Source organism: Chenopodium quinoa, unplaced genomic scaffold, assembly GCF_001683475.1.
Source record: "Chenopodium quinoa cultivar QQ74 unplaced genomic scaffold, ASM168347v1, whole genome shotgun sequence".
Classification (NCBI taxonomy): domain Eukaryota; kingdom Viridiplantae; phylum Streptophyta; class Magnoliopsida; order Caryophyllales; family Amaranthaceae; genus Chenopodium; species Chenopodium quinoa.
This window is the reverse complement of record NW_018744190.1, coordinates 20,851-30,979: the sequence shown is the minus strand read 5'-3', so window position 1 is coordinate 30,979 and position 10,129 is coordinate 20,851. Positions and strand designations below refer to the sequence as shown.

General features: G+C 32.7%; 3 protein-coding genes across 3 annotated transcripts; all 3 read left to right on the top strand.

Annotated features, from left to right (window-relative positions):
* The first annotated feature begins 223 nt into the window (after nucleotides 1–223).
* Nucleotides 224–1,846, top strand: LOC110694030. Its single transcript, XM_021871190.1, has 2 exons — nucleotides 224–599; nucleotides 1,097–1,846. The coding sequence occupies exons 1-2, from the start codon at nucleotides 488–490 to the stop codon at nucleotides 1,651–1,653; spliced, it is 669 nt and encodes a 222-aa protein (XP_021726882.1). The 5' UTR covers nucleotides 224–487; the 3' UTR covers nucleotides 1,654–1,846.
* Nucleotides 1,847–5,021: 3,175 nt separating this feature from the next.
* Nucleotides 5,022–6,456, top strand: LOC110694026 (dehydrin HIRD11-like). The gene is made up of 2 exons (XM_021871187.1): nucleotides 5,022–5,530; nucleotides 6,244–6,456. The coding sequence occupies exon 1, from the start codon at nucleotides 5,172–5,174 to the stop codon at nucleotides 5,490–5,492; it is 321 nt and encodes a 106-aa protein (XP_021726879.1). The 5' UTR covers nucleotides 5,022–5,171; the 3' UTR covers nucleotides 5,493–5,530; nucleotides 6,244–6,456.
* Nucleotides 6,457–9,055: 2,599 nt separating this feature from the next.
* Nucleotides 9,056–9,826, top strand: LOC110694028. The gene has a single exon (XM_021871188.1). It carries the CDS (start codon nucleotides 9,056–9,058, stop codon nucleotides 9,824–9,826), a length of 771 nt encoding a protein of 256 aa, XP_021726880.1.
* The last annotated feature ends 303 nt before the right edge of the window (nucleotides 9,827–10,129 follow it).

Sequence of the window (10,129 nt, the reverse complement as noted above, 5' to 3'; positions counted from 1 at the left end):
TCATTCATTGAACCTACATTATCATTTGTATCCTTATTAATCTAGTTGTTGTCCTATTGAACCTGGTCTAAATCTAGCGATCAGATTTTGACCTAAACAATAGTTAAGGGTAATTATCATATTTCATGTCAATATCTTAAAACTAAAATAAACCAAATTAATCAAATATGATCACCTATAAAAAACGAGACAATAAACTAACATAATTTGTTAGTTACATATATTTTAGAATAAATAGGGTATAATAGTTAGGCAACACAACAAGAGAGGCCAGCCAACATAGGCAAAGCCATAAAGCAACTTGAAACTCAAGAAAGAATACAGGAAATCTCAACTCAAAAAAACTAAAGATGCCCTTCATATTAACAACTATAAGTAGAAGACGGTTTTCCTTGCATAATCATACAAACAAACAATAATCCTTCTCTCAACCATTTGTTCCATTGCATAGCATTGTGCATAATTAAGCTTACTTCAAGGAAAAAGAATGGCAATCAAAACCAAGAATTCATCAGCAGCACCTTCTTACATCGATTTCGATCCTTTGTGTGATTTGCACACAGAGGAAGGTCTTGAAACTTTGATCATCAACCTCCCTGGTATAGTTGAATAATTATCTTATTTTTTTTTCCTTTCTTATGTTTTTGTTTTGATAAAGGGAATTTAAGAAGTTATTAATGATTGAGGTAATTATCACAATTTTGTTATTGGCACGTACTTCATCTGTGTCTTACAAAAAAGTCAAAAACAAGAAGAAATTTTAGCGGCGGCGGAGGGAGTAATATTCAACTCAAAATGAAAAATTAAGTGGTTCATTTGTGTCAAAGTTGTCTCGTCATAGTAGTTCAATTGCTCCACTATTCAATTTTTCATGCTTATTGATTGATATACATTCAAGTAATTTTAACGAGATACCATGCACATAGTAGCAAAATATTACTATAAGAGCAATTTGTTCTAGAGAAGTCAAATGGAGCAAGTAATTTGAAACATAGTGCGTTTTTGAGCGTCAACTATTTATAGCAAGAGCATAGACACTCGATCATTTCATACTTTGAATGGAAAAAACTAATTGGATATTTTTTTTCCCTTGTAGACTTTAAGAAAAATCAACTAAAGGTACAAGTTAACAAAGATGGAGTCCTTAGAGTAAGCGGCGAGAGGCCAACAAATGCAGATGGAACAAAGAGGTGCCGATTCATCAAGGACACAAAATTATTAGAGAGTTGTGATGTAAACGGGATTCGAGCTAAGTTCACTGAAGGACGTCTTCATGTTATGATACCAAAGAAAGTTACTCCTACAATTCCTAAAATCATCCAAGAACCACACCCTACAACATCGCCGACTCCTCCTCATCAAGCAGAGGAGGTTACAGAGAATCAAAAGTTGAAACAACCCGAGCCTGCCACGAATTCGGACGACCACAAAACAAAGGATGATAATAATAATAATAATACAAGTGCTGAAAATGATAAAATGGCCGAGCCCGAGACACGTATGACGAGTGATGATCAAGTAAAGGATGATCATCATATGTTTGAGCATGGAAGTATCATGCAAAGGTTGCACTTACAAGGAAGAAAGGTGGCGTTGGGATTTGGTGTCGCTGTTGTTACAATGGTAGCAATTGGAGCTTTTGTGGCTTCTTAATGAAAAAAATATGGGTTATTAATTAAAATTGGATTTTATGTTTTTAATTAAGTTGTATATGGAAGAGTAAAGGATAATCTAAGCTCTTCTTGTTGTGTATTGTTCTGATTTAAAATTTGGGTTAAGGGGATATGTGTACATATGCTCTATAAAGTGTAATGAAATATTAAAGCATGAATAAAGAAATTTGTGATTAAATTATTGATGATAGTTCTTATGAATGAATGATATTATAAAATTTTAGTTGTGATTGATGAGAAAGATATTGTTGGAATGGGACTTGTCATTGGTAAACTAGTTTAGCTACTCAGGTCAGACGACTTTTAAGGGGTGATAAGGGAATTTCCCAACCCATATAAGAACCTAAAACTTGATTTTGAAAATTTGAGGTCATAAGGTGAAAACCTTACAAACTACGTATGTATAGATATACTAATGTATGTTACAAGGGTTATTTTGTCAGTGTTATAGAAGTAACTGTGTTAGCGTTAAAAGGGTTATTCGGTCAGTATTATTAGGGTTACCCAGTCATTTTATAGGAGTTACTTTGTTGTTTTAGAAGCGGTCACACGGTATGATTAGCCACACACAAGACGAGCTAATGTTACTTATGATTAGATTAATTAAGGTCATTAGTTTATATATATTTTATCCAACACCTTTTATATAAATCTGGGTGCACTCCGCACATAGAGGTAGGTGCATTCAAGTAGAGTTGGAAAAAAGTCGTGTCGTGTTCGTGTTTGGACTTGTGTCAATTTCATGTTATTCACAAAATCTATCAAAAACTATGTAAAATTTAGGATAATTGCATAATTTGACCACTTTATCTAAACGGGTCGTGTTTAAGTTGGTTTTGTGTCGTGTCATATCGACTTTGTTTTTTCTCTCAATAACTTCATGTTCGTGTCAAGCCGGTGTTAGAGATTGTCATCTCTATATACATCCAAGGGTAGGGGTGAAACAAATACGGTTTAAAACCGAATCGAACTGCAAATCAAACGAAATTAGTAATGTGGTTCGGTGTTTTTATATATGGTTCAGTTCGATTTAGGAAATTTGAAAACTTTGATTTACGGTTTGGTTTCGGTTTTGGGGCTTGAAACAATATGCCAAAATCATCTTTGGAGGAAGTATCATTTTGATAGTGAAGCGTTACATAGGATTTTGGAAACTTGATTACCACTAATTTGTGGCAAACAGTTTATGTTTTGTTCTTTATTGGTTTACCGACCTATGGTATCTATAGACGTGGAACCAAATAATTTGCCAGAGAATCGCAAGACAAGTGGTGTCTAATTTAAACATTAATAAAAGGGAAGAATGATACTTCTTGGATGGTTGTAAATTGGTCGTGCATCGCTAGGAAAGGCAAAGAGGATCCACTACTTTTAACATTGATATTTTTTGCACCATTATGTTTCTATTGACCTCACCTTTTCCTTCCTGTACACTCTCTTCAACCATGGTCACGTCGACATTGCTATTATTGTACCATAGTCAATAGGGTGTGCATCGTCAGGTTCGGTTATCCATAAGTAATTTTGGATGCTTGTTGTTTTTGGGTTGCACATTTGTCAATCCTAAATTGTATTCAAAACTTTCAAGGTCTGCTAATTAAAGGCTGTTTAGCATCATATTTTGTTTTTAGTAAAAAACCAAAAACAGGAAGTAAGAAAATAGTATTTCTACTTTTCAGTTGTCAGTTTTCAAAATTATTATGATTTTAATAAGTTTGACTTATTTTTAATTCATTATATGACATATATCATATAATTTTGAAAAACAAAAAACCAAAAAACAGAAAACCACGTCGATACCAAATAAACCCTAAGATGTCAGATTCTTCACGATTAGTTATAATCTTGGTTAAATTAACTACCTAATGTTTTAATTAAAATCTATAAATATGCACACACACAAAAATTAAATTAATTAACACGTAGGTGGTGTTTTTTTACCTGAATTTTATATTATCTTGTCTTACCAGTTATGTGAGCCCTTATATTATCTCATCTGACAAATTGATGTCTACAGCAACCTTTATACGTTTTTTTTCCAGTTGGTAAGGAGAAGGGCCTTACCGGGCCGGAACCTCTCATAGGTCCTCCCGGCCCGAGTTTGAAAATTGTTATATACTCAAGGGTGCAAGGTGCACCCAAGTGTATTTTGCTCATTTGATATATTTTTTTGCTCACTTTAAAATCTAAAATGAGTTAAATTATATCAACTAAGCAAAAAACAACTTTGGGTACACTCAGGTGTATATAAAAAGTTCTCGCCCTACACACTTTGGGAGTAGGGGGAAAGGGTAAGAAAATCCCCACCCTAAAGTGCCTCTATTGGGATTTGATCCCCACCCTAAAGTGCCTCTATTGAGATACAAACCTAACCACTAGACCAAGCTATGCTTGGTACACACACCTTTATACATTAGTGAAGATTTTTATATGGCAAGTTTCATCTAACAAGAGTAACTTTATTACGTCATTGTAAAGATATAGGTAACTTTTAAATTATATTGGGGTAACTTTGAATCTTTAAATCATTTTATGCTAATATAATATTAAATTTTTTACAAACACTCGGGTGTAAATAGAGGTAGGTATATTTAAGGATGGTTTATAACTTATTTTAAGATTTGAAAATGGGTAAAAAAAAAAAAAAAAAAATTAATTGAGTAGAAAATATCTTTAGGTTGCTTAAAAAGTACCTTTAGGTGGATCTTGTACCTAGGTGTATATAAATTTTTTTAGCATAATATAGGACAATAGGCATTTACCTGCCTTAATATTAAAAAAAAAATAAAAAAATAAAAAACTTCTTCTGATTTTTTTATTTTTTTAAATATTGTACTACTTGCCTTTTAAGAAAATTTGACAAATATTACACTATATCTATTTTAGAAAAAGAAAAATCTATATTCACACTACAGATACCCAATATACCCTTACTTTTCAACACTAAATTTTTAGTTTAGTTAAATAATCACATGAAATAATTTTGTATTTTTACCATGTTCTCTCATCCTTTTATTCACTACTAAAAATTTGTACCCAACCTCTACGACGCAATAACAAAAATAATGTAGGAAGTATGATTAAAAAGTTATAAAAAAATAAAAAATAAAAAAAATATTTGAGTATAATCTAAGGGGGAAATGTTAAGCACGCGGCATACACGTAGCCCATGTGAAGTAAATTACGAAATCAACGCGTAGTCGCGGATAATCTATCCAACATTATCTTTTCTACTACACATCTCGTACTAAAATAGTTATTATATCGTCCTATCCAAAGTTTACAAGTTGCATAAGAATAAAAAGATATTAAAAATTTCTTAATATAATAAATGAAAAGAGATATTATTTCAACTGAAAAAAGAAAGAGAATCCGTTTTATGAGCCTATAAATACTTACCACCCCAAGATGTAATAATTCATTCATATAAACCATATAATACATACATCATCAAATATCATCCATTATCATAATCTATCATTCAAATCACAAAGAAAAATGGCAGGTTTAATTGAAAAGATAGGAGAGAAACTTCATATGGGAGGTGACAAGAAAGATGAGCATCATAAGAAAGATGATGGTCATCATAGCAAAGATGGTGAGCATAAAGAAGGAGGAATGATGTCTAAGATCCTTGGTCATGGTGATGATCATAAGAAACATGATGGTGATCATCATAAAGATCATGATAAACATGACGGTAAGGATCATAAGAAGGATGATGGTCATGGTGAGAAAAAGAAGAAAAAGAAGGATAAGAAGAAGGAGCATGGTCATGACCATGATGGTAGCAGCAGCAGCGACAGCGACAGCGACTAGATCGTTGCATTGTCATCGTCATCCACTCGTCTTTTAAGGTAGTTTTATTTTAATCTGGTGTTATAATCTGAAGATGGAAATTAAATATAGATTTTATATTCGTGTTGACTTTTTTTATGGGCGTAATAAACTTGGTGATTAATCCGTAAATATGGATTGTTGGTGGAAAAAAAATGAATATGGATTTATTTTCTACTCCGTAATTTTTTATAAGGTGTTTATTATTAATACTCCTTAATCAACACGTCTCATTATCACTCATTAGATCTACTTAAATACAGTAGGAATACATATGGAGTAGCTGACATTTAAAATTTGAAGCATTTTAATCTGCTAGTCCACATTACCATGACTCTATGAGCTATCCGATCTCATTTGATACTACCTCTGTTTTAATGTATGGTTGAACTTTGAATTTCTCATTTTGACTATTGTTTGTGAATCATGAAAAAAAATTACTTGTTGTTAGCTAAGTTAGATCTTGTTATATTAAACTCAATTTGTATTTTGAGAGTGAGGGGTAGCTTAGTTGGTAAGAATTTTCCTCCCGATTTCAAGTGATCTTGGGATCGATTCTCATCCCCGCTCTAATAGCTCATATGAACCCAAAAAAAAAAAAAAAAAAACTCAATTTGCATTTTTTAAATATCAAATAGTATCTTTTACATAATACATACTTTTACACTGACAAGCATAAAACCTAAAAGCGTAATTATGGTATTAATTCTAATATAATCTCAATGTTTTGCAGATCCTATGAAGTATGAGAGAGAATAAATGAAAAGAGCTAGTAGAAGCCGCTATGACATTGTTAGTAGGAAACTTCCTTTTTTTTTTTTTTTTTAATTGTGGATTTTATCCATAAATATGTGTAAAAGCTCTTTCTTTTTTAAAAGAAAAGGGTTTGTTCTTGTAATCTTGTCTATTATTATAATAATATAAATATAATCTTATGTTTGCTTTATTTGAGATTGGTTCGGGGTGTATTTACACACAATTTCTTTGTTTGGCTTATGCAAATAAATTAATATATTGCACCGACTATATCGCACATCGCGGAGATCACAAATTAAAAAGTTGATACAAATTGCTTGGGTTCTTCTGGGGAAGGGAGGGAGTGAGTCGCCACAATTGATTATCCCAATGTCTTAATAATATGATACAACCTGAATTGATCTATTTCGACTTGATTACTAATTCCTTATCCCAATGACTTAATAATATGATACAACCTGAACCGACCTATCTCGACTTGATTACTAATTTCTTGTCCCAATGACTTAATAATATGATACAACCTGAACCGACCTATCTTGACTTGATTACTAATTCCTTATCCCAATAACTTAATAATATGATACAACCTGAGCCGACCTATCTCGACTTGATTACTAATTCCTTATTCCAATGACTTAATAATATGATACAACCTGAACCGACCTATCTCGACTTGATTACTAATTCCATGGACGTGTACTTTTTCTTACTTTGTTTTTTAAAGTGTTACAATTAATTAACATATGAATTTAGGAGGTTCAGCCTATATTTAGTCATCTGATCTTAATTCGATTATTTGATCTGAACTATATATCAAATCAAATATTTCGAATCTTTAATTATACTTGTACTTTAATTCGTAACATAAAAGTTAATTAAATGAGATGTTATGAAATTTGTGTTAATGTATACAACTACACACTTTTCAAATATGAGAGTGAGGGATAGCTAAGTTGGTAAGAGCTTTCCTCCCGATTCTAGGTGATCTTGGGATCGATTCTCATCCCTGCCCTAAGTGGCTCATATGAACCAAAAAAAAACACACACACACACACTTTTCAAATATGAAATTTTGCAAATGCTACTTCTGGTTCAGAATAATTAACGCATTTCTTATCTTTTGATCATTTCAAAATAATTGATACACACTATTAGAAACCACCGTTATTAAATCACATTATCATAGTCATCATGTCCCACTACTTTTTCGCACTTTCAAAAGTCATTTTTTTATAATAATACTCTCTCTACTTTTTCCAATGTTTTAATTTGATCGGTTCATATACATTTATCAATAAAGAATTTTAACGAATCATATTTTTATTTTTTTCATAAGTATTAATTATAAACGTTGATATTTGGGAAACTACACATTGAGATGATTCTAACAAATACTCACATGACTATGTTTAATCTTACACAAAGTATTGGGATGTCTCACCCAATATTTCATATGGCAACAATGTAGGACACGATTTTATTATGTGGCCTGAGTTATCATTTATCTAATTAATTGATCATTGACCTTATAAATATCCTGCGTATTTAATTGATAATTATTTGATGGACGTAATTATCCTTACGGCCTGATTAGGGTTTCCCCTTGGGTGTATATATATAGAGGTCATGAGACAGAGGTGAATACACCAATCTTACGCTTCCCTTTTCCCTCTCTATTCTAGTGAGTCTCATCCTCACTTTAGCCATCATAACAATACACCCTAAACGGGAACTCGATCTACATCAGAATCATGGTCTCATCACTCACTACGTTTTCAGGTTTATCAGGTGCACATAATTTAATCTCTAATTTATATCTCATGTTAAAGGATTGATTAACATGTGGTATCGGAGTGATTGTGTTGATAAATCAATTCTTTCGTTTCCCAAAAAAAAAAAAAAAAAAATTGATCGCTGCTTGGATCAAAATTGGATCGGAATTTTTTTTCTAAACCTAACAAGTTTGTTTAGAGTATTTTTCAATTATCCAATTCGTTGGTACATCACGTTTCTTCCATATCATGATTTCAAAAATCTGAACTCTAACGAAATTGTTTTTTTTTTTTTTTCTAATTCCTTTTATTGTATTACTTTTCCACCATTATCAGGTTTCTAAACAATTTTTTTTTTGGAATGATGACCTGTTTTGTTATAAACTCTTCTGGAAATCATGATATGCTATATATATTTTTTTTATCTCATGTAATCGCTTATCAGTGTTTTTGGAATTAGATGACATTTTCGATTAAAATTCATTAAATTGATTTATTTTGCTTGACTTGAATAATACTTTAGAGTACACTTCTGCCCAAAGGTGATGTGTAACATTTGTAAAATTCTTCAAGTCTAATTCAGCATTGTCACTTAGTCCATATCCTTGAATAGATATTCACATGACATTCGCCTTAAATGCATGATTTTTCACTTCTGTCCAAAGATGATGTGTTATAATTGTGCACTGCGAACTAAATATATATGTGCATTAAAATTTAAATGTCTCACTTCTGCCCAAAGGTGATGTGTTACATTCAAATTGCACATCATCATTTTTTATTATTCATAATACTTAAGTAAGTGGTCATAACCAAAGTGAAAGCCATTTATTTAAGTAGAATTAAATTCAGTCTATTATTTTGGTGTTATAATAGACTTTTATCACAGCTTCATTACAAAAATAATGGTTCTTATCTTCGTCTGCCTTAGTACATTACCCCTTAGATCACCATAAGTTCTTCTTTAATTATGTGTCTTATTTCTCTTATCTAAATCAACTATCAGCCCCAAACATGGGAATTGAAACTTTGAATGGAGCGAACTTTTCTTCTTGGAAGGATTCACTAATGCTGACTCTTGGCATGTTGGATTTTGATTATGCACTGAGAGAGCCTGCTCCCCCTGCTCTCACTGATAAAAGTACTGCTGAAGATAAAATAGTACATGAGAGGTGGGAGAGGTGCAATAGAATGGCTCTTATGCTCATTAAAAACTCCATCAGCATAATCATCAGGGGAGCTATTCCAGATTCATCTAATGCTAACTCGTATCTGGCCTCCGTGGAGGAACAATTCAAAGCAACTTCTAAGGCACATGATAGTACTCTTATTTTGAAGATGGTGACCACGAAATACGACGGGAATAGCGGTATTCGTGAGCGCATCATGATGATGAACGACATGGCCCGTAAACTTAAGGGATTGGACATGGAGATCAGTGAGGGTTTCTTGGTGCACTTCATCATGACTTCTCTTCCCGCATCTTTTGAAGCTTTCAAGGTCAACTACAACACCCAGCAGGTCAAGTGGACGATGAATGAGTTAATTGCTATGTGTGTACAAGAAGAAGAGCGTCTGAAGCTAGACAAACCAGATGTGGCTTACCTCATGACTGCTAATCCAAAGAAGAGAAAGGGAAATGTCGACAAGAAGGAGTTTTCTAAGGGCCAGAAACGTGATGCAAGTACTGCTTCCAGCTCTAAGAACTCCAGAGGGAAGTCTTACTGCAAGTTCTGCCGCAAGGAAGGACATAGACAGAAAGACTGCCAAGGCTTTAAGGAGTGACTGACTAAGAAAGGTAATCATCTTTACATGATACTTGAGTCCTTTAATTTAAATGTTCCAACTAATACATGGTGGTTTGACTCTGGTTCTATGGTTCATGTAACAAACTCACTTCAGGGATTCCTTACAATCCAGAAGCTGGAAAGAAACCGAAGGACACTTAAACTGGGGAATGGAACAGAACTAGCTGTCGAAGCCGTGGGAACCTTAGAATTAATAATGAAAACTGGTTTATGTATTAAACTTTATGATACCTTATATATTCCCGAGATTACTCGGAACTTAGTATCAGGACCAAAGTTA